The sequence below is a fragment of the Pristiophorus japonicus genome, chromosome 3, assembly GCF_044704955.1.
Source record: "Pristiophorus japonicus isolate sPriJap1 chromosome 3, sPriJap1.hap1, whole genome shotgun sequence".
Lineage (NCBI taxonomy): Eukaryota > Metazoa > Chordata > Chondrichthyes > Pristiophoridae > Pristiophorus > Pristiophorus japonicus.
The window spans coordinates 262716807-262742662 of record NC_091979.1 but is presented as its reverse complement, the minus strand read 5'-3'; the positions used below and the strand labels follow the sequence as shown (position 1 = coordinate 262742662).

Genomic DNA, 25856 nt, shown 5'->3' with positions numbered 1-25856 from the left:
TTAAGCGGGTGGATGGAGTTAGGATACAGACCAGCCATGACCTTATTGAATGGCGGACAGGCGAGAAGTGTTGAATTGTCCGGATTTTGCGTACAGCGGCGAATGATCAGCGGCAGGCGTTTATTACACTTACACTTGTCAGACTTTTTAATGGGGTTTTGCATTGGAACTTGTTGTGATTAGAACGCCATCTTGGCACATCGCCCTCTACAGGGGATTTTGTATCTGTGCGAACAGGGCAAGCAATTGGGTATCTCCTTAAATAAAGAACGGGAAAGAAAGATGAGATTGAGAGAGATGGAAGAGACAGAAAAAAGTTTTTTTTTTAAAAAAAGTATTTATTTTTAAAAATCTCCAATAATTAAAATCTGAAGGAATGAGACTTGTAAAAATTAATATTCGGTGCCAGAGAGGTTGTTCAGCAGTAACTAATACTTATCACATCATTAAAAATGTACTTACACTGGAATGGACATGCCCTAACTTTTTCTGGAGAATTTAGTGTATTTATCACAAGTACTGCAACTTCATGCCGTTCCACGTTTCAAACCCGATGTAGCGAAGCTTCTGGAGGAGCAGGGCAACTCTGATAGCTGCTTCCTGATTTCTGCGTTTAATTGCGCATGTGTGATCGCTGGAGGTCAGCTGTACGATTTACACTTTAAGTAGAGCGCTTAGCCTCACCATTATTTCAACCGCAAAATTTGGACCCCTATGTCCTCCAGTCATATTCTCTTTTGGTTAGATGAGCAATTTTTTCAAAAGGAATCTTAGTAGTTAACATTTAGTCTGTTGAAAAAATGGCAAAGCCACAGGTTTAACCATTAGAAATCTTAGTACTGCCGAAAGAGTAAAAGCAAAAATAACATTTGAAGAACTGAATAAATGACCCAAATACTGAGCGTAGGTATGGATCAAACGTGGATATAAACGGAGGAGTTTGCAGAACAGTCTCCGCAGTGCAGATGAGATCGCATCATGAGCAGTTATCCAATTCCCTTTTAAAAGTGACTATTGAACCTGCTTCCACCACCTTTTTTACATTTTTACTCATGTGACAGATTGATTTTTTTGCAGCAAATGTACATAAAGCTTTTTGTTCATGGAATATTAGTTTTTCTTCAAACCTGGCAATTTTTACTTCTTTTAGTCAGTTTTTGATTTTTTTCACCAAATGTACGTATTCCACAAATAAAGCTTTTTGTTCGTGGACTAGGCAATGAGGTGAACTAGATGAGGCGAACTCAATCTGATCTTACCAAGTTTTTCGACTATTTTACATTTTCAAAAGACCTTGCTAAATGTGCCAATACTAAATAGAAACTTTTGTATAAATCAGTATGGCTTGCTTCTATAAGATAAAATGTAATTGCATATCTATTATGGAGAGGTAGTCATGATGGAGATTGTTCATTTGGCCAGATTCTTGACCGGAAGAACCAGGAGGTTTATAGCACAGAAGGCGGCTAATCAGCCTATTGGATCTATGCTGGCTGTTTGCTCGAATAGTGCAAAACTATTCCCACTGCCATACTCTCTCTCCATTGTCATGTACCTTCAAGACCATTTTTGCACAATATGGGCAATAAAACACATTTAAATCCAGATAGGTTCAACGCCACTGGGTTGAGAGAGTCAAATGATATGCGAGATGAAACTTTCACACATGGAAATTTCAGTTCGAAGAATGAGACAAATCATATCAATGGTCAGAAATCTCTGATTTTTCACACAAGAGTGTATAATTGGAAAACTAAAAGTGGAGCTGGGACTGAAGACTAAAACATAGAATTAGCTTGGAGCTTTACTGTACAACAAATGAATGGAATTATTCCTAGTGGCTACTCTACAGCTAAAAGCTGGGGAAATCACCACAGAACAGTGCCTGCACAAGCAAACAGGCTCCAAACTATTGTTTCTTTGCTTTAACACCACAATCTTTAAATCTGCATCAACAAGGTGGTGCTTGCTTCAAAAGAGGAAAAACCCTCCTCTCGAGAATCATACAGTACAGAAGGAGGCCATTTAGCCCACCGTGCCAGTACTGACTCAATAGAGCTTTCTAATTAATCACACATCTCTGCTCTTTCCCCATAGCCCTGCAAATTCTTCCTTTTCATGTATATATCCAATTCCCTTTTGAAAGTTACTATTTAATCTGCTTTCAGGCAGTGCATTCCAGATCATAACTCGCTGCAGAAAAAAAAATTCTCCTCAACCCCCCTCCGGTTCTGTTGTCAATTACTTAAATCTGTGTCTTCTGGTAACCAACCCCACACCTCCATCCCTGCCAGTGGAAACGGTTTCTCTTTATTTCCTCTTAATAAAACCCTTCATAATTCTGAACACCTCGATTAAACCTTCTCTGCTCTAAGGAGAAAAATCCCACATACCTGAACTCCCTCATCCCTGGTACCATTCCAATAAATCTCCTCTGCATCATCTACTACTTTATCTCTAAACTCCCTGGCCAACAAAATCCATTGTGACTTCAAACGAGGAGTGTAATCTCTTCTTGTTCTCCTCTACTTGTCCATAGCATTCGACATGATAAACGATTACTTCCTCTTCCACCTACATGATACCTTCCACACTTGGTTTGACTCCCAACACATCTTGTGTAATGGCTTATTCCCTCACCCAACGTTGGCCTCTATCCCTCCCTCTGTTGCACCAGTGTTAGAGCCTTCAGTTATTTGGGTCCTGCACTGAAACCCTCTGATTAAACCCATCTGCCTTACTACCTCACTCTCAACCTTCCTGAAAACATCCTTTTGACCATGGTTTTGGTCACCTTCTCCAATTCTTCTGTCAGATGTCATTTTACACTCTGAAGTACTCTGGAGCATTCACGATATTAAAGCTGCTATATAAACATACTTTATTGTCTATTTACAGTTACTAGTATCTTTTTCTTTGTGCCACTCAGGTCCACACTTAAATGAGGGCACTGTTTCTCTCACTGTCCAATTTCTTCTAACCTTTCATAACATTTTTGATTCAGCTATATAAAACGCTTATCCATTCTTTGAGTAACTCTTAAGCGCCAGTACCATATTTCAAGTATTTCTCTTCCTAGATTTTTCTCCCTTTCACAACTTTTTATAGGGTACAATTCCACAGGTGATGGCCACCACTGGTACTGTGTGCAGTGACCATTCTTCATATGCATATGCAGACAGTGTGTCACAGACCAGTCAGCCATAGAGTGCATTGCAGTCAAGTCCAATCCAATCCTTGCAGTTTATATTCTAGATGAATAGAATAATCATTTATCTTTTTTTCGGATGAGAACTCTACATTCACACAACCTATGACCTACCTTAAGTGTTATATTCTTTAACAATGTGTCTTCCAGCACAGCTTGCAACTTCCTGTTTATTTCCAATAGGAGCTCCATTGTTAGTCCACTGTCCGCTGGATGTGATGTGTAAAGTGAAGCCATGATTCCTCCACGTCGACTCAACTGGGCCTTATTGAAATCAGATGCTTCTGAGGACAGGGCACCAGATTCTTCCCTCAGAACATAAGTCTGAATGATTCTGCATCAGAGAAAATATTTCTGTAATGGTTGCAGAAATATTAACAAATGTATTGTTTGTCATTGATAATGTAAAATCTGGTTTACAGAACCACACAAGAACATCCACAAGACAGGCTATTCAGCCCATAAAGCTTGCTCTCCAAAATCGATAAATCTATAATGGACTGCTCTCCCACATCACCTGTTGATTCCCCTACTTTAGGGAACACGAATTCCCTTTCCCAATCTTCACAGAAAAAGCAAACTTGAGCAAAGATACAAACTCAAGTATTCCTATAACCCTCAAACCCACTCCAAATGCTTTTGAAAAGGCCCTAAAATGACCCCAAATCAATTATTTTCTCAGAGTTTGTACTACATATCGATTATCCCATGGGAGTGGAGCATTTTTTTTCTTATCTCTCAATTTTGCTCGAGGCTTGCAGATTTTATACTTATAATCTCTAGTCCTATGGTTAAGGTAAATAAGTAGCTTGTTTACCTTTCATTATTTTGAAGATCTGTCTCCCCTCAAACTTCTTTACTCTAGTAAAAATAAGTGAAATAAGACCCTTTCTTTTTGTATTTATTTCTTTTAAAACTAGTTTAGGTGGATCACCCCTCCCTCAAAACTTATATATATGTTTTATTTCTTCCGAAAAGCATTACCTATATTTATTCACAAAATCCATCTGCCATATCTCAACCCATTCATTTTATTGATCCAACTTTTCTGAAGATAGCCAAATCTAAAAAATTTTCTATTTACCCATAGAGGTTTGCATCATCAACAAATTTTACATACAGCTACAACAGGCATCTTATTCCATATAATTCACAAATACTTTAAATAGCAAAGGTCCCAGAACAGATGCCTGTTGACTTTTGTAAGGGATATAGAATTGTAGCAGGCAAAGAGCAGACAGATAGGTGATCACAACATAATGCTGAAGGTAGTGAACTAATCAGTATTACGAGGGTCTGAGGAATAATTGCCTATTGTATGTAACACTAGCTTAAGTAAGTATAGCACACCGATAGCAATTAAATCTGTATGGTTAAATCATCCTTAACCTTAGTAACACATAATGAAACAGCAGAAGTTAGCAGTTCCAATTTTGATTAGAAGTTTCTGAGGAAAAGATAAGAAAGCCAGTATTTTTGGAACAGTTACTTCAGGCGTTATATAGACTATGGCAAAGTGCAAATCACAGAACAAACACAATTAACATATGATGGGAGATGGACAATTGTATGTACCACTCAGCCAGTCTGATAAGAGGCGACAAATCAATGTAACTCCGCTGATAGCAATAGACCTATCGATGATTTTGGAGGTGGGTAGCTCTTCTCCAAAATCTGTATAAATTATACTTGAAATCTTTTGTATTTTGAAAGTTTCACCGTTGAATCTTCCCTTGCATTTGCTCGAAATAAAGCTGGTGAACCTAAGGTTTTGTTTGTTTGATTCCATGGTCGTTATACAGAGGGCGAAGGGTGAGGTGTCAATTACCTATATCAGGTAGTCTGCCTCGAGGGAGAGACATCTTCCTTTTACCCCAACAACTTTGCTGGCTAACGTTTCCCCAGGCAGAACATTTTCCATTTATCACAACTGGTCTTCTGTTGCTAAGCCAGTTCTCAGCCTTCTAAACAATATGTTGAGTATTCAATGGGACGTAAAATTCCTTATGGCTCACAAGGAGAACCGTTACAAATGTCTTCTAAATATCCAAGGCAATTATATCTACTGGAATGTCCTTGTCCACTAACTTAGATACCCCCTCAAAGGACTTTAGTATGTTTTTAAGCTATGGGCTGTTATTTATAAAACCATGCTGACTACTCCCTTTGAAGCAGTGTTCTTTAAATGCTTGATGGCATTCTACAGGATCCTACAAATGAGCATTTTCCCTAGTATGCCTGTTAAGACAGCCAACTTGTAATTACCAGGATTATACATATTCAAAAATATTTTCATTTTCGATCACAAATAAATTTCTTAATCACCTCAAAAATTCATGTTTCAAACTAGAATTAGTTAACAATCTGATGGTCAGGAAACTTCTTAGGAATCATAACCATAACATGATTAAATTTGATATTAGGTTTGAGGGGGAGAAGGGAGTCACAAACAAGGTTTTAATTTAAGGTACATGTCGGAGGGATAAACAAATCAATTGACCACATTATACTGGGCAGAATGTTAATAGGTAAACCTACAAACAGTGGGTAGTATTCAAAGAAGTATTTGGTATGATGCAAAACCAGTACTTACCCTTAAAAGGCTACGGCTCCACTTATGTAGTTAAACAATCATAGTCAACAAATGAGAAGAGATAGTATGAAGTTAAAGCTTGCACAAATGCAAGGAAAAGTGGAAATCCATCAACAAAGCATTACAAAGAAAGTAATGAGCTGCAACAAGGGAATATGAAAAAAAAAAACTTTGCAAGGGATATCAAAGGTAACAAAACTTTTTATAAATATATTCAAAGACAGTGGTAATGGGGAATATGGTCCATTGAAGACAGTTACCAACAAGACTATAATGGACAATAAAGAAATGACAGACTTGTTAAATGAGTACTTCGTATTTATTTTCACAGTGGAGAAAGAGGACATACCAGCGATATAAGGGAACCTAAACATGTCACGGGGAGAAACATTGTTTGGACAAATGGGAATTGGGACAATAATTTGACAAGATAGAAAAATCTTGGGAACCTAATGGTTTCCACTCCAGATTGTTAAAATAAGTGAAGAAATTGCAGATGCTTCAAGTCGTAATTTTCCAAAGCTCTCGCGTCTATGAACTGAAAATTGCAAATGTCACTCCATTATTTGAGGGAGAGAGAAACTAGGTAACCAGACCAGCTAAAAACCTGTCAGTTTAACATCAGTTGTGGGGACACTACTGGAATCTATCACCAGGCAGAGTGACTGAGCATTTGGACAAGCATGAGCTGATCAAAGAGTCAGCATGGATTTGTGAAGAGTAGGTAGGTCATGTCCGATTAATCTACTTGTAATTATTGAGGATGTCAATGGCATGGTTTACAGGGGAGTGTCTGTGGATATTGTCTTTATGGACTTTCAAGAGGAATTTACTAAGATTCTACAGAAGACATCATCAAAAATAAAAGCACACGGAATTGGAGACAACCATGTGTTTTATAACACTCCTGTGAAGTGCCTTGGGATGTTTTACTACTTTAAGGGTGCTTTATAAATACAAATTGTTGTTGAGACAGATTGATAATTGGTTGGGAGATACGAGACAAGGAATACGGATAAAGACAAGTCTCTGATTGGCGGGATGTGATAAGTGGTGTTCCACAGTGATCTGTATTGGGGCCTCAGTTTTTCACCATGTATATTAATGGCTTGGATGAAAAAATGGAGCGCTGTATATCTCAGGTTGCAGATGACAAGTTGTGAAGCATAATAAGTTGTGTAGATGGGCGCAGGAAGTTACAAAGGGGCACAGATAGGTTAAGTGAATGGGCAAAACTGCAGCAGAAGGAATTCAATGTGAGGAAGTGTGAGATCATCCACTCTGGATCGGAGAAAGTTAAATCGGAATATTTACTTAAAATCAAAAAATTAGAAGCTGTGGGAGGAGCAAAGGAACTCGGTGTCCATGTACACAACGTACTAAAAGCTAGTAGACAGGTACGATGAAAAAGCTGAATGTAATGTTAGCTTTCATCTCAAGCGGGTTGGAATACAAAGGGGGAAATGATCCTTCCGATTCAGCAGAATGTGTGTATGGCAGCTGTCTGTCTCAAAAGATGATGGTGTCAGTGCCAGATCGGTTAATTTACTTTGCTCTGCTGCAACATAAGTGGCTGAATTCCCGAGCGACAGGTGGTGCAGGTATAAATCACAGGGTCAGATGATGAAGCCCTCGCAGAATTGACCCCTGAAACCTGATGTGCTTTGCTCTGTTCTCTTCCTTCTCTCCAAGTCACCTCTCCAACCTCTTTGATAGAAACATAGAAAATAGGTGCAGGAGTAGGTCATTCGGCCCTTCGAGCCTGCACCACCATTCAATGAGTTCATGGCTGAACATGCAATTTCAGTACCCCATTCCTGATTTCTCACCATACCCCTTGATCCCCCGAGTAGTAAGGACTACATCTTAACTCCTTTTTGAATATATTTAGTGAATTGGCCTCAACAACTTCCTGTGGTAGAGAATTCCACAGGTTCACCACTTTCTGGGTGAAGAAGTTTCTCCTCATCTCAGTCCTAAATGGCTTACCCCTTATCCTTAGACAGTGACCCCTGGTTCTGGACTTCCCCAACATTGGGAACATTCTTCCTGCATCCAACCTGTCTGAACCCGTCAGAATTTTAAACGTTTCTATGAGATCCCCTCTCATTCTTCTGAACTCCAGTGAATGCAAGCCCAGTTGATCCAGTCTTTCTTGATAAGTCAGTCCCGCCATCCCGGGAATCAGTCTGGTGAACCTTCGCTGCACTCACTCAATAGCAAGAATGTCCTTCAAGTTAGGAGACCAAAACTGTACACAATACACCAGGTGAGGCCTCACCAAGGCCCTGTACAACTGTAGTAACACCTCCCTGCCCCTGACTAATCCCCTCACTAAGAAGGCCAACATGCCATTTGCTTTCTTAACCGCCTGCTGTACCTGCATGCCAACCTTCAATGACTGATGTACCATGACACCCAGGTCTCGTTGCACCTCCCCTTTTCCTAATCTGTCACCATTCAGATAATAGTCTGTCTCTCTGTTTTTGCCACCAAAGTGGATAACCTCACATTTATCCACATTATACTTCATCTGCCATGCATTTGCCCACTCACCTAACCTATCCAAGTCACTCTGCAGCCTCATAGCATCCTCCTCGCAGCTCACACTGCCACCTAGCTTAGTGTTATCCGCAAATTTGGAGATACTACATTTAATCCCCTCGTTTAAATTATTAATGTACAATGTAAACAGCTGGGGCCCCAGCACAGAACCTTGCGGTACCCCACTAGTCACTGCCTGCCATTCTGAAAAGTACCCATTTACTCCTACTCTTTGCTTCCTGTCTGCCAACCAGTTCTCAATCCACGTCAGCACACTACCCCCAATCCCATGTGCTTTAACTTTGCACATTAATCTCTTGTGTGGGACCTTGTCAAAAGCCTTCTGAAAGTCCAAATATACCACATCAACTGGTTCTCCCTTGTCCACTCTACTGCAAAGCAGCCCTCCAGTGAGGCCTGTTGTTAGCCACATCTTCCTAGTTTGCATTATTAACGTTAAAAGGCTTACAAATCCCTCTTTGAACCCGAGCCTAGGTTGTCCCAGTGACCTTGACGCATCTGCAAGTTCGCCATACAAGAGATCCTTTGGGATATGTCCATCTTCAATCTGACATAGGTGACCAAGGTATCAGAGGTGTCTATGTTTGAGAAGAGTTATTAGTCTTGGCAATTTAGCTTCAAGTATTTCAGTGTCAGGAATTTTATCTTGCCACTTGATATTTAGAATACAATGAAGAAAGTGGGCGTAGAAACAGTTTAGCCTTCTCTCATGCCAGATAGGTTTGTCCTGGCCTCAGGCACACAATGAGTATATCTATATCTTGGTGTTCAATGATAATTTCCTATTATTCCGCACATGCTTAGTCAATTGACCGAATGTGATTGCTGCCTTTACAATGCGAGATCTTAGCTTGTCATCTAGAGATAAGTTATCGAATACCGTTGAACCTTGGTGGCTGAACTGGAGTTCAACTTCTAGCATGGTGTTAGCTATGAAACTTCTGGTGCCGTCAACAAATCTTGCACCATGTCACTGTTTTCTTTAGGACTGATGGTTAGTCCAAATTTATTAGAAGTTATTGACAAGCTACTGCAAAATTAAGTTCCACTTCAGTGTGCAACGAGCCCTTCATCATCAGTGAAAAGGAGTTCTGTCATCAACTATGAGATATTAGAGTGTTCCATCTGATCTTGTACAGAGTACTACAACTTTGGCACTAGATGAGAAAGCATAGCAAAGTACCAGTGAGAAGAATATACCAAAAGAGCGTTGGTGTCAAAACAAATGCCTGTTTGACATCGCTATGGATTTCCAAGCCGTCAGATGCTGGATTGCAGTCTTCATACCATCACGGAAGGACCGAATCAGACAGACAAGGACAGGAGGGAAACCAACTCTCTCCAGCAACTGAAAAAGACCCTTTACTGATCAGGTCAAAGGCCCATGGAAGATCTATAATGGCCATGTAAAGACATTTGCCCTGTTCCGGACACTTTTCTTAGGCAGTTGTCTTAGTAAAAGACCATGTCATGGTTGATCTATGGAAGCCGCACTGATTCTTTGACAAACACGCCCAACAACTACTTGTAATCTTAACAATGACCCATGCGAATGTGTTGCCTGCAACACTAAGGAGGGAAATATCCTTACATGTCATCAGTTCAATCTGTTTTGGTTTTGTACAACAGAATGATGTTAGCATCTTTCATGGCTTGTGGTACCCTTCCAGCAGGCAATCAAGACATTGTGCAGGAGTTTCAGCACAATCCCTTCTCCATGTTTCAGTACTTGGTTGGAATTCTCTCTTTTCCTGCAGCCTTTCCTAATGCTAGGAAGGGGATGGTCTGTTCACGCTCATTTATAGACGGCTCTATAATCTAGCTCCTCGGTGATCTGAAGCCTGAGGATCGCATTTAATGCTGCTTTAGAAACAGTAGTTTTGTGTGATTAATGTTTATGGAAGTATTCAATGCAGTATTACTCTCTTTGACTCTGTCAGGGATGATATTTTCATTAATGGATTTCAATGATGCAATCTTCTTGACTGAAGGACCTATTGCTTTCTTTATCCCATCATGCATGCCTCTTGGGTCTCCATTTTCAAAGGAAGCTTGTATCTTCTCACACGGATCTAGATAATGGGGCTGAATTTGCAGCCCCTACAGGCGCGTACGCGCCCGTAGGGGCCCCGCAAGTTCCGGGTTTAGGCATGCACATGAGCCTAAACCCAGAAACATTGAAAATAGGTGCAGGAGTGGGCCATTCGGCCCTTCGAGCCTGCACCACCATTCAATATCATGGCTGATCATTCACCTCAGTACCCCTTTCCTGCTTTCTCGCCGTACCCCTTGATCTCTTTAGCCGTAAGGGCCATATCCAACTCCCTCTTGAATATATCCAATGAACTAGCATCAACAACTTTTTACAGCAGGGAATTCCACAGGTTAACAACTCTGAGTGAAGAAGTTTCTCCTCATCTCAGTCCTAAATGGCTTACCCCTTATCCTTAGACTGTGTCCCCTGGTTCTCGACTTCCCCAACATCGGGAACATTCTTCCCGCATCTAACCTGTCCAGTCCAGTCAGAATCTGATACATTTCTATCAGATCCCCTCTCATCCTTCTAAACTCCAGTGAATAAAGGCTCAGTTGATCCAGTCTCTCCTCATATGTCAGTCCAGCCATCCCTGGAATCAATCTGGTGAACCTTCGCTGCACTCCCTCAATAGTAAGAACGTCCTTCCTTAGATAAGAGACTAAAACTGTACACAATATTCCAGGTGAGGCCTCACCAAGGCTCTGTACAACTGCAGTAAGACCTCCCTGCTCCTATACTCAAATCCCCTAGCTTTGAAGGCCAACATACCATTTGCCTTCTTCAACGCCTGCTGTACTTGTATGCCAACTTTGAATGACTGATGAACCATGACACCCAGGTCTCGTTGCATCTCCCCTTTTCCTAATCTGCCGCCATTCAGATAATATTCTGCCTTCGTGTTTTTGCCCCCAAAATGGATAACCTCACATTTATCCACATTATACTGCATCTGCCATGCATTTGCCCACTCACCTAACCTGTCCAAGTCACCCTGCAGCCTCTGAGCATCCTCCTCACAGCTCACACCGCCACCCAATTTAGTGTCATCTGCAAACTTGGAGATATTACACTCAATTCCTTCATCTAAATCGTTAATGTATATTGTAAAGAGCTGGGGTCCCAGCACTGAGCCCTGTGGCACTCCACTAGTCACTGCCTGCCATTCTGAAAAGGACCCGTTTATCCCGACTCTCTGCTTCCTGTCTGCCAACCAGTTCTCTATCCACTTCAGTACATTACCCCCAATACCATGTGCTTTGATTTTGCACACCAATCTCTTGTGCGGGACCTTGTCAAAAGCCTTTTGAAAGTCCAAATACACCACATCCACTGGTTCTCCCTTATCCACTCTGCTAGTCACATCCTCAAAAAATTCCAGAAGATTTGTCAAGCATGATTGCCCTTTCAAAAATTCATGCTGACTTGGACCGATCCTGTCATTGCTTTCCAAATGCGCTGCTATTTCATCCTTAATGATTGATTCCAACATTTTCCCCACTACTGATGTCAGGCTAACCGGTCTATAATTACCTTTCTTCTCTCTCCTTCCTTTTTTAAAAAGTGGTATTACATTAGCTACCCTCCAGTCCATAGGAACTGCTCCAGAGTCAATAGACTGTTGGAAAATGATCACCAATGCATCCATTATTTCTAGGGCGACTTCCTTAAGTACTCTGGGATGCAGACTATCAGGCCCCAGGGATTTATCGCCCTTCAATCCCATCAATTTCCCTAACACAATTTCCCACCTAAAAGGGCCACTGTACAGCAAAATTCTAAAAGGACAAAGGGTGTTAAAAAAGCAAGCCTGAAGGCTTTGTGTCTTAATGCAAGGAGTATCTGCAATAAGATGGATGAATTAAGTGTGCAAATAGATGTTAACAAATATGATGTGATTGGGATTACGGAGACGTGGCTCCAGGATGATCAGGGCTGGGAACTCAACATCCAGGGGTATTCAACATTCAGGAAGGATAGAAAAAAAAAGGAAAAGGAGGTGGGGTAGCATTGCTGGTTAAAGAGGAGATTAATGCAATAGTTAGGAAAGACATTAGCTTGGATGATGTGGAATCTATATGGGTAGAGCTGCAGAACACTAAAGGGCAAAAAACGTTAGTGGGAGTTGTGTACAGACCTCCAAACAGTAGTAGTGATGTTGGGGAGGGCATCAAACAGGAAATTAGGAGTGCATGCAATAAAGGTGCAGCAGTTATAATGGGCGACTTTAATATGCACATAGATTGGGCTAGCCAAACTGGAAGCAATACGGTGGAGGAGGATTTCCTGGAGTGCATAAGGGATGGTTTTCTAGACCAATATGTCGAGGAAACAACTAGGGGGGAGGCCATCTTAGACTGGGTGTTGTGTAATGAGAGAGGATTAATTAACAATCTCATTGTGCGAGGCCCCTTGGGGAAAAGTGACCATAATATGGTGGAATTCTGCATTAGGATGGAGAATGAAACAGTTAATTCAGAGACCATGGTCCAGAACTTAAAGAAGGGTAACTTTGAAGGTATGAGGCGTGAATTGGCTAAGATAGATTGGCGAATGATACTTAAGGGGTTGACTGTGGATGGACAATGGCAGACATTTAGAGACCGCATGGATGAATTACAACAATTATCCATTCCTGTCTGGCGTAAAAATAAAAAAGGGAAGGTGGCTCAACCGTGGCTATCTAGGGAAATCAGGGATAGTATTAAAGCCAAGGAAGTGGCATACAAATTGGCCAGAAATAGCAGCGAACCTGGGGACTGGGAGAAATTTAGAACTCAGCAGAGGAGGACAAAGGGTTTGATTAGGGCAGGGAAAATGGAGTACGAGAAGAAGCTTGCAGGGAACATTAAGGCGGATTGCAAAAGTTTCTATAGGTATGTAAAGAGAAAAAGGTTAGTAAAGACAAACGTAGGTCCCCTGCAGTCAGAATCAGGGAAAGTCATAACGGGGAACAAAGAAATGGCAGACCAATTGAACAAGTACTTTGGTTCAGTATTCACTAAGGAGGACACAAACAACCTTCCGGATATAAAAGGGGTCAGAGGGTCTAGTAAGGAGGAGGAACTGAGGGAAATCTTTATTAGTCGGGAAATTGTGTTGGGGAAATTGATGGGATTGAAGGCCGATAAATCCCCAGGGCCTGATGGACTGCATCCCAGAGTACTTAAGGAGGTGGCCTTGGAAATAGCGGATGCATTGACAGTCATTTTCCAACATTCCATTGACTCTGGATCAGTTCCTATCGAGTGGAGGGTAGCCAATGTAACCCCACTTTTTAAAAAAGGAGGGAGAGAGAAAGCAGGGAATTATAGACCGGTCAGCCTGACCTCAGTAGTGGGTAAAATGATGGAATCAATTATTAAGGATGTCATAGCAGCGCATTTGGAAAATGGTGACATGATAGGTCCAAGTCAGCATGGATTTGTGAAAGGGAGATCATGCTTGACAAATCTTCTGGAATTATTTGAGGATGTTTCCAGTAAAGTGGACAAAGGAGAACCAGTTGATGTGGTATATTTGGACTTTCAGAAGGCTTTCGACAAGGTCCCACACAGGAGATTAATGTGCAAAGTTAAAGCACATGGGATTGGGGGTAGTGTGCTGACGTGGATTGAGAACTGGTTGTCAGACAGGAAGCAAAGAGTAGGAGTAAATGGGTACTTTTCAGAATGGCAGGCAGTGACTAGTGGGGTACTGCAAGGTTCTGTGCTGGGGCCCCAGCTGTTTACATTGCACATTAATGATTTAGACGAGGGGATTAAATGTAGTATCTCCAAATTTGCGGATGACACTAAGTTGGGTGGCAGTGTGAGATGCGAGGAGGATGCTATGAGGCTGCAGAGTGACTTGGATAGGTTAGGTGAGTGGGCAAATGCGTGGCAGATGAAGTATAATGTGGATAAATGTGAGGTTATCCACTTTGGTCGTAAAAGCAGAGAGACAGACTATTATCTGAATGGTGACAGATTAGGAAGGGGGAAGGTGCAGCGAGACCTGGGTGTCATGGTACATCAGTCATTGAAGGTTGGCATGCAGGTACAGCAGGCGGTTAAGAAAGCAAATGGCATGTTGGCCTTCATAACGAGGGGATTTGAGTACAGGGGCAGGGAGGTGTTGCTACAGTTGTATAGGGCCTTGGTGAGGCCACACCTGGAGTATTGTGTACAGTTTTGGTCTCCTAACTTGAGGAAGGACGTTCTTGCTATTGAGGGAGTGCAGCGAAGATTCACCAGACTGATTCCCGGGATGGTGGGACTGACCTATCAAGAAAGACTGGATCAACTGGGCTTGTATTCACTGGAGTTCAGAAGAGTGAGAGGGGACCTCATAGAAACATTTAAAATTCTGACGGGTTTGGACAGGTTGGATGCAGGAAGAATGTTCCCAATGTTGGGGAAGTCCAGAACCAGGGGTCACAGTCTAAGGATAAGGGGTAAGCCATTTAGGACCGAGATGAGGAGAAACTTTTTCACCCAAAGAGTGGTGAACCTGTGGAATTCTCTACCACAGAAAGTAGTTGAGGCCAATTCACTAAATATATTCAAAAGGGAGTTAAATGAAGTTCTTACTACTCGGGGGATCAAGGGGTATGGCGAGAAAGCAGGAATGGGGTACTGAAGTTTCATGTTCAGCCATGAACTCATTGAATGGCGGTGCAGGCTAGAAGGGCTCCTGCACCTATTTTCTATGTTCTATGTTTCTATAAGGATATCCTTCAGTTCCTGCTTTTCACTAGAGCCACTGTCCCCAATACATCCGAAAGGCTATTTGTGTCTTCCTTCGAAGACAGAACCGAAGTACTTGTTCAATTGGTCTGCCATTTCTTTGTTCCCCATTATAAATTCATCTGAATCCGACTGCAAGGGATCTACGTTTGTCTTCACTAATCTTTTTCTCTTCACATATTTATAGAAGCTTTTGCAGTCAGTTTTTATGTTCCCTGCAAGCTTCCTCTCGTACTCAATTTTCCCCTCTTAAATTAAACCCTTAGTCCTCCTCTGTTGAATTCTAAATTTCTCCCAGTCCTCAGGTTTGTTGCTTTTTCTAGCCAATGTATATGCCTCTTCCTTGGTCTTAACACTATCCTTAATTTCCCTTGTTAGCCACGGCTGAGCCACCTTTCCCGTTTTATTTTTACTCCAGACAGGGATGTACAATTGCTGAAGTTCATCCATGTGATCTTTAAATGTTTGCCATTGCTTATCCATTGTCAACCCTTTAAGTATCTTTTGCCAGTCTATACTAGCCAATTCACGCCTCATACTGTCGAAGTTACCTTTCCTTAAGTTCAGGACCCTAGTTTCCGAATTAACTGTGTCACTCTCCATCTTAATAAAGAATTCTACCATATTATGGTCACTCTTCCCCAAGCCTCGCACAACAAAATTGCTAATTAGTCCCTTCTCATTACACATCACCCAGTCTAGGATGGTCAGCTCCCTAGTTGGTTCCTCGACATATTGGTCTAAAAAACCATCCCTAATACACTCCAGGAAATCCTCCTCCACCACATTGCTACCAGTTTGGTTAGCCCAATCAATATGTAGATTAAAGTCGCCCATGATAACTGCTGTACCTTTATTGCACACATCCCTTATTTCTTGTTTGATGCTGTCCCCAACCTCACGACTACTGTTTGGTGGTCTGTACACAACTCCCACTAGCGTTTTCTGCCCTTTGGTATTCCGCAGCTCCACCCATACCGATTCCACATCATCCAGCCTAATGTCCCTCCTTACTATTGCATTAATTTCCTCTTTAACCAGCAACGCCACCCCGCCTCTTTTTCCTCTGTCTATCCTTCCTGTTGAATACCCCTGGTTGTCGAGTTCCCAGCCTTGGTCACCCTGCAGCCATGTTTCCGTGATGTCAATTACATCATATCCGTTAACTGCTATCTGCGCAGTTAATTCGTCCACCTTATTCCTAATACTCCTCGCATTGAGGCACAGAGCCTTCAGGCTTGTCTTTTTAACACACTTTGCCCCTTTAGAATTTTGCTGTAATGTGGGCCTTTTTGTTTTTGTTTTGGGTTTCTCTGCCCTCCACTTTTACTATTCTCCTTTCCATCTTTTGCTTCTGCCTCCATTTTATTTCCCTCTGTTTCCCTGCATAGGTTCCCATCCCCCTGCCATGTTAGTTTAACTCCTCCCCAACAGCACTAGCAAACACTCCCCCTAGGACATTGGTTCCGGTCCTGCCCAGGTGCAGACCGTCCGGTTTGTACTGGTCCCACCTCCCCCAGAACCGGTTCCAATGTCCCAGGAATTTGAATCCCTCCTTTCTGCACCACTCCTCAAGCCACATATTCATCTGCGCTATCCTGCGATTCCTACTCTGACTAGCATGTGGCACTGGTAGCAATCCTGAGATTACTACTTTTGAGGTCCTACTTTTAAAATTTAGCTCCTAGCTCCCAAAATTCGTCTCGCAGGACCTCATCCCGTTTTTTACCTATATGCATCACAACAACTGGCTGTTCACCCTCCCTTTTCAGAATGTCCTGCACCCGCTCCGAGACATCCTTTACCCTTGCACCAAGGAGGCAACATACCATCCTGGAGTCTCGGTTGCGGCCGCAGAAACGCCCATCTATTCCCCTATCACTATAGCTCTCCCACTCTTTTTCCTGCCCTCCTGTGCAGCAGAGCCACCCAGTGCCATGAACTTGGCTGCTGCTGCTCTCCCCTGATGAGTCATCCCCCCTCAACAGTACTCAAAGCAGTGTATCTGTTTTGCAGGGGGGATGACCACAGGGAACCCCTGCACTACCTTCCTGCCACTGCTCTTCCTGTTGGTCACCCCTCCCTTATCTGGCTGTGTACATTTTATCCGCGGCAAGACCAACTCGCTAAACGTGCTATTCACATCATTCTCAGCATCGTGGATGCTCCAGAGTGAATCCACCCGCAGCTCCAGTGCCACAATGCAGTCCGTCAGGAGCTGCAGGCGGATACACTTCCCGCATATGTAGTTATCAGGGACACTGGAAGCGTCCCTGACTTCCCACATAGTACAGGAGGAGCATAACATGTGTCCGAGCTCTCCTGCCATGTCTTAACCCTTAGATTAACTTAATTTGGCAACAATGCTAAAGGTTACTTATTGATAAAGAAAAGAAAAAGAAAAAAGCTACTCACCAATCACCAGCCAATCACGTACCCCCTTGGCTGTGACGTCACATTTCGATTTCTTTTTTGCCTCCCTGCAGCAGGTGCACAAGCTCGCCTCAGCGACGCCTCCTCGACCTCTTGCTGGCGCCTCCCGACTGATGTCGGCCTCCCGACTCTGCTGCTCCACCTCAGCGACGCCTCCTCGACCTCCCGCTGGCACCTCCCGACTGATGGGCCTTTTGTAGGCCTCCCGACTCTGCTGCTCCGCCTCAGCGACGCCTCCTCGAACTCCTGATCTGTCAAGAATCCTCTTGACAGATCGTATGAATCTAACAGAAATGGGCATTTGTTGGCAGAGAGTTGGGCTATTTGCCCAACTTCTACCCAGAGAATGCCTGTGAAATTCGACCCAGCGACAATGAAGGAATGGCGATTTCCAAGTCAGGATGGTGTGTAACTTGGAGGGGAACTTGCAGGTGATGGTGCTCCCATGCACCTGCTGCCTCTGTCCTTCTAGGTGGTAAAGATGGCGGGTTTGGGAGGTGCTGCCGAAGAAGCCGTGGCAAGTTGCTGCAGTGCATCTTATAGATGGTACACACTGCAGCCACGGTGGAGGGAGTGAATGTTGAAGGTGGTGGATGGGGTGCCAATCAAGTGGGGTGCTTTGTCCTGGATGGTGTTGAGCTTCTTGAGTGTTGTTGGAGCTGCACTCATCCAGGCAAGTGGAGAGTATTCCATCACACTCCTGACTTGTGCCTTGTAGATGGTGGAAAGGCTTTGGGGAGTCAGGAGGTGAGACACTCGCCACAGAATACCCAGCCTCTGACCCGCTCTTGTTACAACAGTATTTATGTGGCTGGGTCAGTTAAGTTTCTGGTCAATGGTGACTTCCTCCCACCCCCCCACACACGATGTTGATGGTGGGAGATTCGGCAATGGTAATGCCGTTAAATATCAAGGCTAGGTGGTTAGACTCTCGCTTGATGGAGATGGGCATTGCCTGGCACTTATTTGGCACGAATGAAACGTGCCACTTATCAGCCCAAGACTGAATGTCTTGCTGCATGCGGGCATGGACTGATTCATTTTCTGAGGAGTTTCCAAATGGAACTGAACACTGTGCAATCATCAGCAAAGATCCCCACTTCTGACCTTATGATGGAGGGAGGGTTATTGATGAAGCAGCTGAAGATGGTTGGGCCTAGGACACTGCCCTGAGAACCTGGAGCCTGGAGCTGGGATGATTGACCTCCAACAACCACAACTATCTTCCTTATGAATGAATGGGAATACCCCAACTTTGATTGGATGGGCTGTCCCACTGATCCCACGGACGCTTGCGAACCGCCTACATCCCTGGGATACATGGGCCTCCAAGTTGGACAACGCGCAGAGGCCCAGGACCGCAAGTCTCCGAACCTCCCGGACCACCAGGTAAGTTTGTAGATTTTTTTTCAGGTCGGAGGCATCTGCAAGCGGGAAGCCACTGATCGCAATTCCTGCACCAATATGATTGAGCGCATTTCCTTGTTGTTCATTGCAATTTGCTTTTAACCTCTCGAAGATTGACACATGTCTCAGAAGTTCATTCTGTGGTGGGGATATTGAGAGTTTTGCTTCGATAAAGAGAACCATTTCCTCAGAGTATGCTGTAAACGAGTCTTTATCTTATACAGTTTTTTAAAAACTATAAGCTAAATTTGCAGCTCTGCAGATTAGTTCTGAATGAGTTCCACGCTGCGTCAGAATTCAGGGGAAGTGGAATTGATAATATAGCTTCTTTGACATTCGCAGTAAATTAGAGTTACCTTCCCTCGTCTTTTGTAAAGTGTTAAATGATGACATTGTCATGTATTCAACCAGCATTGTAACCCATGTATAATCTGACCTAAGTTGTACACTGTGAGAACAATGACCACTAGGTGGTGAACTTGTGGGAGACACTCCTAACCTGGACCTTCAGATATAAAAGGGGAAGCTCCACCCACTTCCATCACTTGAGTGCTATGGAATAAAGGACAGGTCACAGACTGACCTTCTCTCAAGCATGGGCCTCGTGTGCATTTATACTGTGTCGTAAGGACGTATCAGACATGGTTCTAAAAACGTATGCCCTGGAGTTCAGAGGTTGAGGAGTGGTTTAATTGAATTGTTTAAAATTATAAAAGGGATTTGATAGGGTAGATATAGAGGAACAATTTCATTCGATGGGGGAATCCAGAACGAAGGAACATCATCTTAGAATTAGAGATAGCCAGCTAGGAATGAATTCAGGAAACACAATCACACAAAGGGCATTAGAAAACTGGAACTTTCTCCCCAAAATGCCATGGATGTTGGGTCAATTAAAATTTTAAAGACTGAGAGCGATAGATTTTTGTTAGGTAAGGGCACGAAGGGAAAATGGAGAAAAGGTGGGTAAATAGGTCAGCCATGATAGAAGGCAGAATATGCTCAAGGGGCTGTATGGCCTACTCCTGTTCCTCTGTTCCCATTCAGATTTATCTCAAATATATGCTGGTCATTAAACATTAAAAGACAATTTGGTTCTTTGATGTTTAGAACAGCTGGCAAAGTATTACACTAAAAAGCTCCCTGCATAACACTGTTGTTTGGACTATTTAGATTATCTATTAAAACATAAAAGCAGCCGCTAGCTTTGAATTATCCTTTTGTTTCAAATATGCCATTCATGATGTAGAACAGCAAAGAGCTCCAAGAATTTAAATGGAGTTCTGAACAATTTTCTTTTAATCTGCCTTAATGCAAACCGCATTTATCTATGAAGTAACACATTGCACTCATACTGTAGTCAGTTTGCTACACATCTTTCTATCAAATTGTAGACTACAGTATAGCAAACGGTATAATTTTAAAGTCAGTACCTTTGGTGACCCATATTTCAATGCTTTAGGAATTTGAACTCTATGAAAATAAAACAGTACTCATAGTTCAATTCTACAAAATGTGAAGAAAACTTTATGGTCTGCACATTCCTCCATTTCTACTTTATAAAGGTCTAGCAATAAAACAATTTATTTGTAGAGAGATAAAAAACGAAAACATTGGTTTTCTAAAAATGCAAAAGGACAATCATCACCCACAGGTCCTGAAAACCAGCATATAATACTGGAGTACTCATTATTTTCAAAAATGAGACTTCAAAAATGTAGGATCATAACTTTCTAAATATGGCATGATGTGTATAATGATCATGTTTAAACAGTATTAATAAGAGCATTTTTCTATCAAATTGTAGACTACAGTAGAGTGGTTATAGAAACATAGCAGGAGTAGGCCTTTCGGCCCTTCGAGCCTGCACCACCATTCAATATGATCATGGCTGATCATGCAACTTCAGTACCCTATTCCTGCTTTCTCTCCATACCCCTTGATCCCTTTAGGCGTAAGGGCCACATCTAACACCCTTTTGAATATATCTAACGAACTGCCATCAACAATTTTCTGTGGTAGAGAATTCCACATGCTCACAATGAGTGAAGAAGTTTCTCCTCATCTCGGTCCTAAACGGCTTACCCCTTATCATTAGACTGTGACCCCTGGTTCTGGACTTCCCAACATCGGGAACATTCTTCCTGCATCTAACCTGTCCAATCCCGTCAGAATTTTATATGTTTCTATGAGATCCCCTCTCATTCTTCTAAATTCCAGTGAATATAAGCCTAGTCGATCCAGTCATTCTTCATGTCAGTCCTGCCATCCCAGGAATCAGTCTGGTGAACCTTTGCTGCACTCCCTCAATAGCAAGAATGTCCTTCCTCAGATTAGGAGACCAAAACTGCACACAATATTCAAGGTGTGGCCTCACCAAGGCCCTGTACAACTGCAGTAAGACCTCCCTGCTCCGATACTCAAATCCCCTCGTTACGAAGGCCAGCATGCCATTTGCTTTCTTTACTGCCTGCTGTACCTGCATGCCTACCTTCAATGACTGCTGTACCATGACACCCAGGTCTCGTTGCACCTCCCCTTTTACTAATCTGTCACCATTCAGATAATAATCTGCCTTCCTGGTTTTGCCACCAAAGTGGCTAACCTCACACTTATTCGCATTATACTGCGTCTGCCATGCATTTGCCCAGTCACCTAACCTGTCCAAGTTCCCTTGCAGCCTCCTCGCAGCTCACACTGTCACCCGGCTTAGTGTCATCTGCAAACTTGGAGCTATTACATTCAATTCCTTCATCTAAATCATTAATGTATATTGTAAATAGCTGGGGTCCCAGCACTAGTCACTGCCTGCCATTCCTTTTATTTCCACTCTTAGCTTCCTGTCTGCCAACCAGTTTTCTATTCACGTCAGTACATTACCCCCAATTCCATTTGCCTTAATTTTGCACACTAATCTCTTGTGTGGGACCTTGTCAAAAGCCTTTTGAAAGTTCAAATACACCACATCCACCGGTTCTGGCGTTTGTTCAATTGGTCTGCCATTTCCTTGTTCCCCATTATGAATTCCCCTGATTCTGACTGCAAGGGACCTACATTAGTCTTCACTAACCTATAGAAGCTTTTGCAGTCAGTTTTTATGTTCCCTGCAAGCTTACTCTCATACTCTATTTTCCCCCTCCTAATTAAACCCTTAGTCCTCCTCTGTTGAATTCTAAGTTTCTCCCAGTCCTCTGGTTTGCTGCTTTTTCTGGCCAATTTATATGCCTCTTCCTTGGATTTAACACTATCCCTAATTTCCCTTGTTAGCCACGGTTGAGCCACCTACCCTTTTTTATTCTTACGCCACACAGGGATGTACAATTGTTGTAGTTCATCCATGTGATATTTAAATGTCTGCCATTGCCTATCCACCGTCAACCCTTTAAGTATCATTCTCCAGTCTATTCTAGCCAATTCACGTCTCATACCGTCGAAATTTCCTTTCTTTAAGTTCAGGATCCTAGTCTCTGAATTAATTGTGTCATTCTCCATTTTAAATGAAGAATTCTACCATATTATGGGCACTCTTCCCCAAGGGGCCCCGCACGACCAGATTGCTAATTAATCCTCTCTCGTTGCACAAGACCCAGTCTAGGATGGCCAGCCCTCTAGTTGGTTCCTCGACATATTGGTCAAGAAAACCATCCCTTATACCCTCCAGGAAATCCTCCTCCATAGTATTGCTGCCAGTTTGGTTAGCCCAATCAATATGTAGATTAAAGTCATCCATGATAACTGCTGTACCCTTATTGCACGCGTCCCTAATTTCCTGTTTGATGTCATCCCCAACCTCACTGCTAATGTTTGGTTGTCTGTACACAACTCCCACTAACGTTTTCTGCTCTTTGGCGTTTCGCAGCTCTACCCATATAGATTCCACATCATCCACGCTGATGTCCTTCTTACTATTGCGTTAAATCTCCTCTTTAACCAGTATCGCTACCCCACCTCCTTTTCCTTCCTGTCTGTCCTTCCTGAATTTGAATACCCGTGGATGTTGAGTTCCCAGCCTTGGTTACCTTGGAGCCATGTCTCCGTAATCGCAATTACATCATATCCGTAAACAGCTATCAACGCTGTCAATTCATCAACCTTATTACGAATGCTCCTCGCAGTGAGACTAAAATCCTTTGCATATAAATACAGCAAAGTTACAATATAGAAACAAGCCAGTTGTGTCAGTATTTTTCCTCTACACAAGCAAATAGTTCCAATTACAATTCTAGCACTGCCCTTGGCCTCAGGCATAAACTGCTTTTTCTCTATTGGCTGCAATTTGTTAAAATAAATGGTCATGAAAAACATCCTCTGTGACTGTAATGATTTGGATTAGAGGACCAAATGTAATATCAAGATTGCTGATGATACAAACCTAGCTGGGAATGTAAGTTGTGAGGAGGTTGCTAAAAGACTTCAAGGGGATATAAGCAGGCTAAGTGAGTGGGCCAAGAACATGGCAAATGGAATCTAATGTGGAAAAATGTGATTTTATCCACTTTGGTAGGAAAAATAGAAATGCAAAGTATTGTTTAAATGGTGAGAGATTGGGACATGTTGGTGTTCAGAGGGACCTGGGTATCCTTGTACACAAATCACAAAGTTAAAATGCAGGTACAGCAAGCAATTAAGAAAGCCTTTACAACAAGAGAATTTGAGTAAAAGAGTAAAGATGTCTTACTGCAATTATATAGGGGCCTGGTGAGACTGCACCTGGAGTATTGTGTATAGTTTTGGTCTCCATACCTGAGGAAGGATATACTTGCCATAGAGGGTGTGCAACGAAGGTTCACCAGACTGATTCCTGGGATGGGGGTGATTGTCGTAAGAGGAGAGATTGAGTAGACTAGGCCTATATTCTCTCGAGTTTATATGAATGAGAGGTGATCTCATTGATCTCATGCAGGGAGGATGTTTCTTCTGGCTGAGGAGTCTAGAACCAGGGGTCACAATTTCAGAATAAGGGGTTGGCCATTTAGGACTGAGATGAGGAGAAACTTCTTCATTCAGAGGGCTGAGTGTCTTTGGAATTATCTACCCCAGAGGGCTGTGGAGGCTCAGTCTTTGAGTATATCCAAGACAGAGATCGATAGATTTTTGGATATTAAGGGAATCAAGGGACATGGGGATAGTGCAGGAAAGTGGAGTTGAGGTAGATCAGCCATGATCTTATCGAATGGCGGAGCAGACTACTCCTGCTCCTAATTCTTATGTTCTTACATAACCGTGATGCATTATACCTCCTGGACTTTTCCCACAGCATTCGATACAGTTGACCATGCCAGCCTCCTCCACCACCTCTTGTCCATCCGGTTCCAAGGGCAGCTTTTACATGGTTCTCGTCCTACTAATCCAAACGCAGCCAGTGATTCTCTTTCAACCCCTGCAAAGTAACATTCTGGGGTCCAAGATTTCATCCCTGGCCCCTTCCTCCTCTTCATCTACATTATGTCTCTCTGCTTTCACTATACACTGAGGGTACCCTGCTGAACCTCACTACCACTTCTCAACTCCTACACTGCCTCAATGCTGTTAGACTGCTTGTCTGACATCCAACTCACAACTTCCTCCAACTCAACATTGGGAAGAACAAAGCCATGGTCTTTGGGTCCCGCCAAAACATTTGCTCTCTTCCTACTGACTCCATCCCCTTCCTCGGGAACTCTCACTCAAACTTAACCAGACTATTTACAACCTTGGCATCATGTTTGACTCTGAGCCAAGTTTATAACCCCATATCCTATCCTTACTTCCACCTCGTAATGTTGCCCATGTTCACCCCTACCACAGCCACACTGCTGCTGAAACCCCAATACATGCCTTCAGCCACCTGCGTCCTATTCTCTGGAACTTTCTACCTAAAGTGCTCTGCCTTTCCAATTTTAAAATTATTCTTAAAACCCATCTATTCATTCATCGAAGCTTTTAGTCAATCTTCCAATCTCTCCTTTCTTGGCTAACATTCATTTACCTTACTCCTAATAATAAAGTGCCCTGGAACATTTCTTTATATTAAAAGCAATATATAAATCAAGTAGTTGTTGCTCCCAATGCAGACTATGAAAATCAGATCAAATTTTTTTTAAAAAAAAGATCTGTATACTTTTATCCTCTTCTCAATAAGGTCACATAAAAGTTATATGAACAACGATATTATCTACCAAAAAGTGCTTTGAAGCAATTTTTTTTTTTTCTTGATCGCTGCAACTGGAATAATGCAATTGGTCTGCGTTAATCTATACATAGTGGGCCATCTCTGTGGTAACTGCTGTTCAATTCTTGATAGAAATAGATCACTAGGTTATCAATGTTATTCTGCAGTTGAAAAATGAAAGCTTTTCAAAAATAAAACTTTCATTAGGTTAAAAAAAACAACCTGTTGCCACTGCCTACATTTGATTTTTAATCTCTTTTAAACTTAAAAATCTTTTTAAAGACAGTCATCAATTCCACCTGACATGCCTACATTCCCATAGATCCCTAGTTATTGCCACACTTGTCTTGAATTTCTATTTATTTACATCTTTTACAAAAAATAATTCAATCACATACTCTCGCTACATTTTTTTCCTATTCATTATAATTTGCTTCAGCACTGTTAATCAACTACACACTCTTGCAGATCAGCAGTAGTGCTACTTTATCGTTTAAAGTTGCAGGATATTTGTCTTTATAAATCTATTTTGTGCTGCTATTTGAGAGGCACAGTTACCAGTTTTTTTTTTAAAGAAAGCTACTGTGGAAGGAGAGAGAGAGAGAGAGATAGACAGAAACGCATACACATATATACAGATAGCAAGAGAGAGCATTAGTGATAGACATAAGAATACGAGGCATAGAAACCGGTTGGGTTAAGGTCAAGTGAGATGTTAAAGCTTTAAAAATCTCAAC

General features: G+C 42.3%; 2 protein-coding genes across 5 annotated transcripts in view; one reads left to right on the top strand and one right to left on the bottom strand.

Moving 5' to 3' along the window:
- ccdc186 (coiled-coil domain-containing protein 186) overlaps nt 1–25856 on the bottom strand; it is a 124765-nt gene that overhangs the window by 20073 nt on the left and 78836 nt on the right. For 2 of the 3 annotated variants that reach the window (XM_070876599.1, XM_070876600.1), the window contains exon 15: nt 3323–3542. In XM_070876599.1, the coding sequence (XP_070732700.1) occupies nt 3323–3542 (220 nt within the window). Of the gene's footprint in view, nt 1–3321; nt 3563–25856 lie in introns of those variants that run through there. The other variant, XM_070876601.1, reaches the window with a different exon arrangement.
- adrb1 (adrenoceptor beta 1) overlaps nt 1–25856 on the top strand; it is a 96738-nt gene that overhangs the window by 36386 nt on the left and 34496 nt on the right. The window lies entirely within an intron of this gene.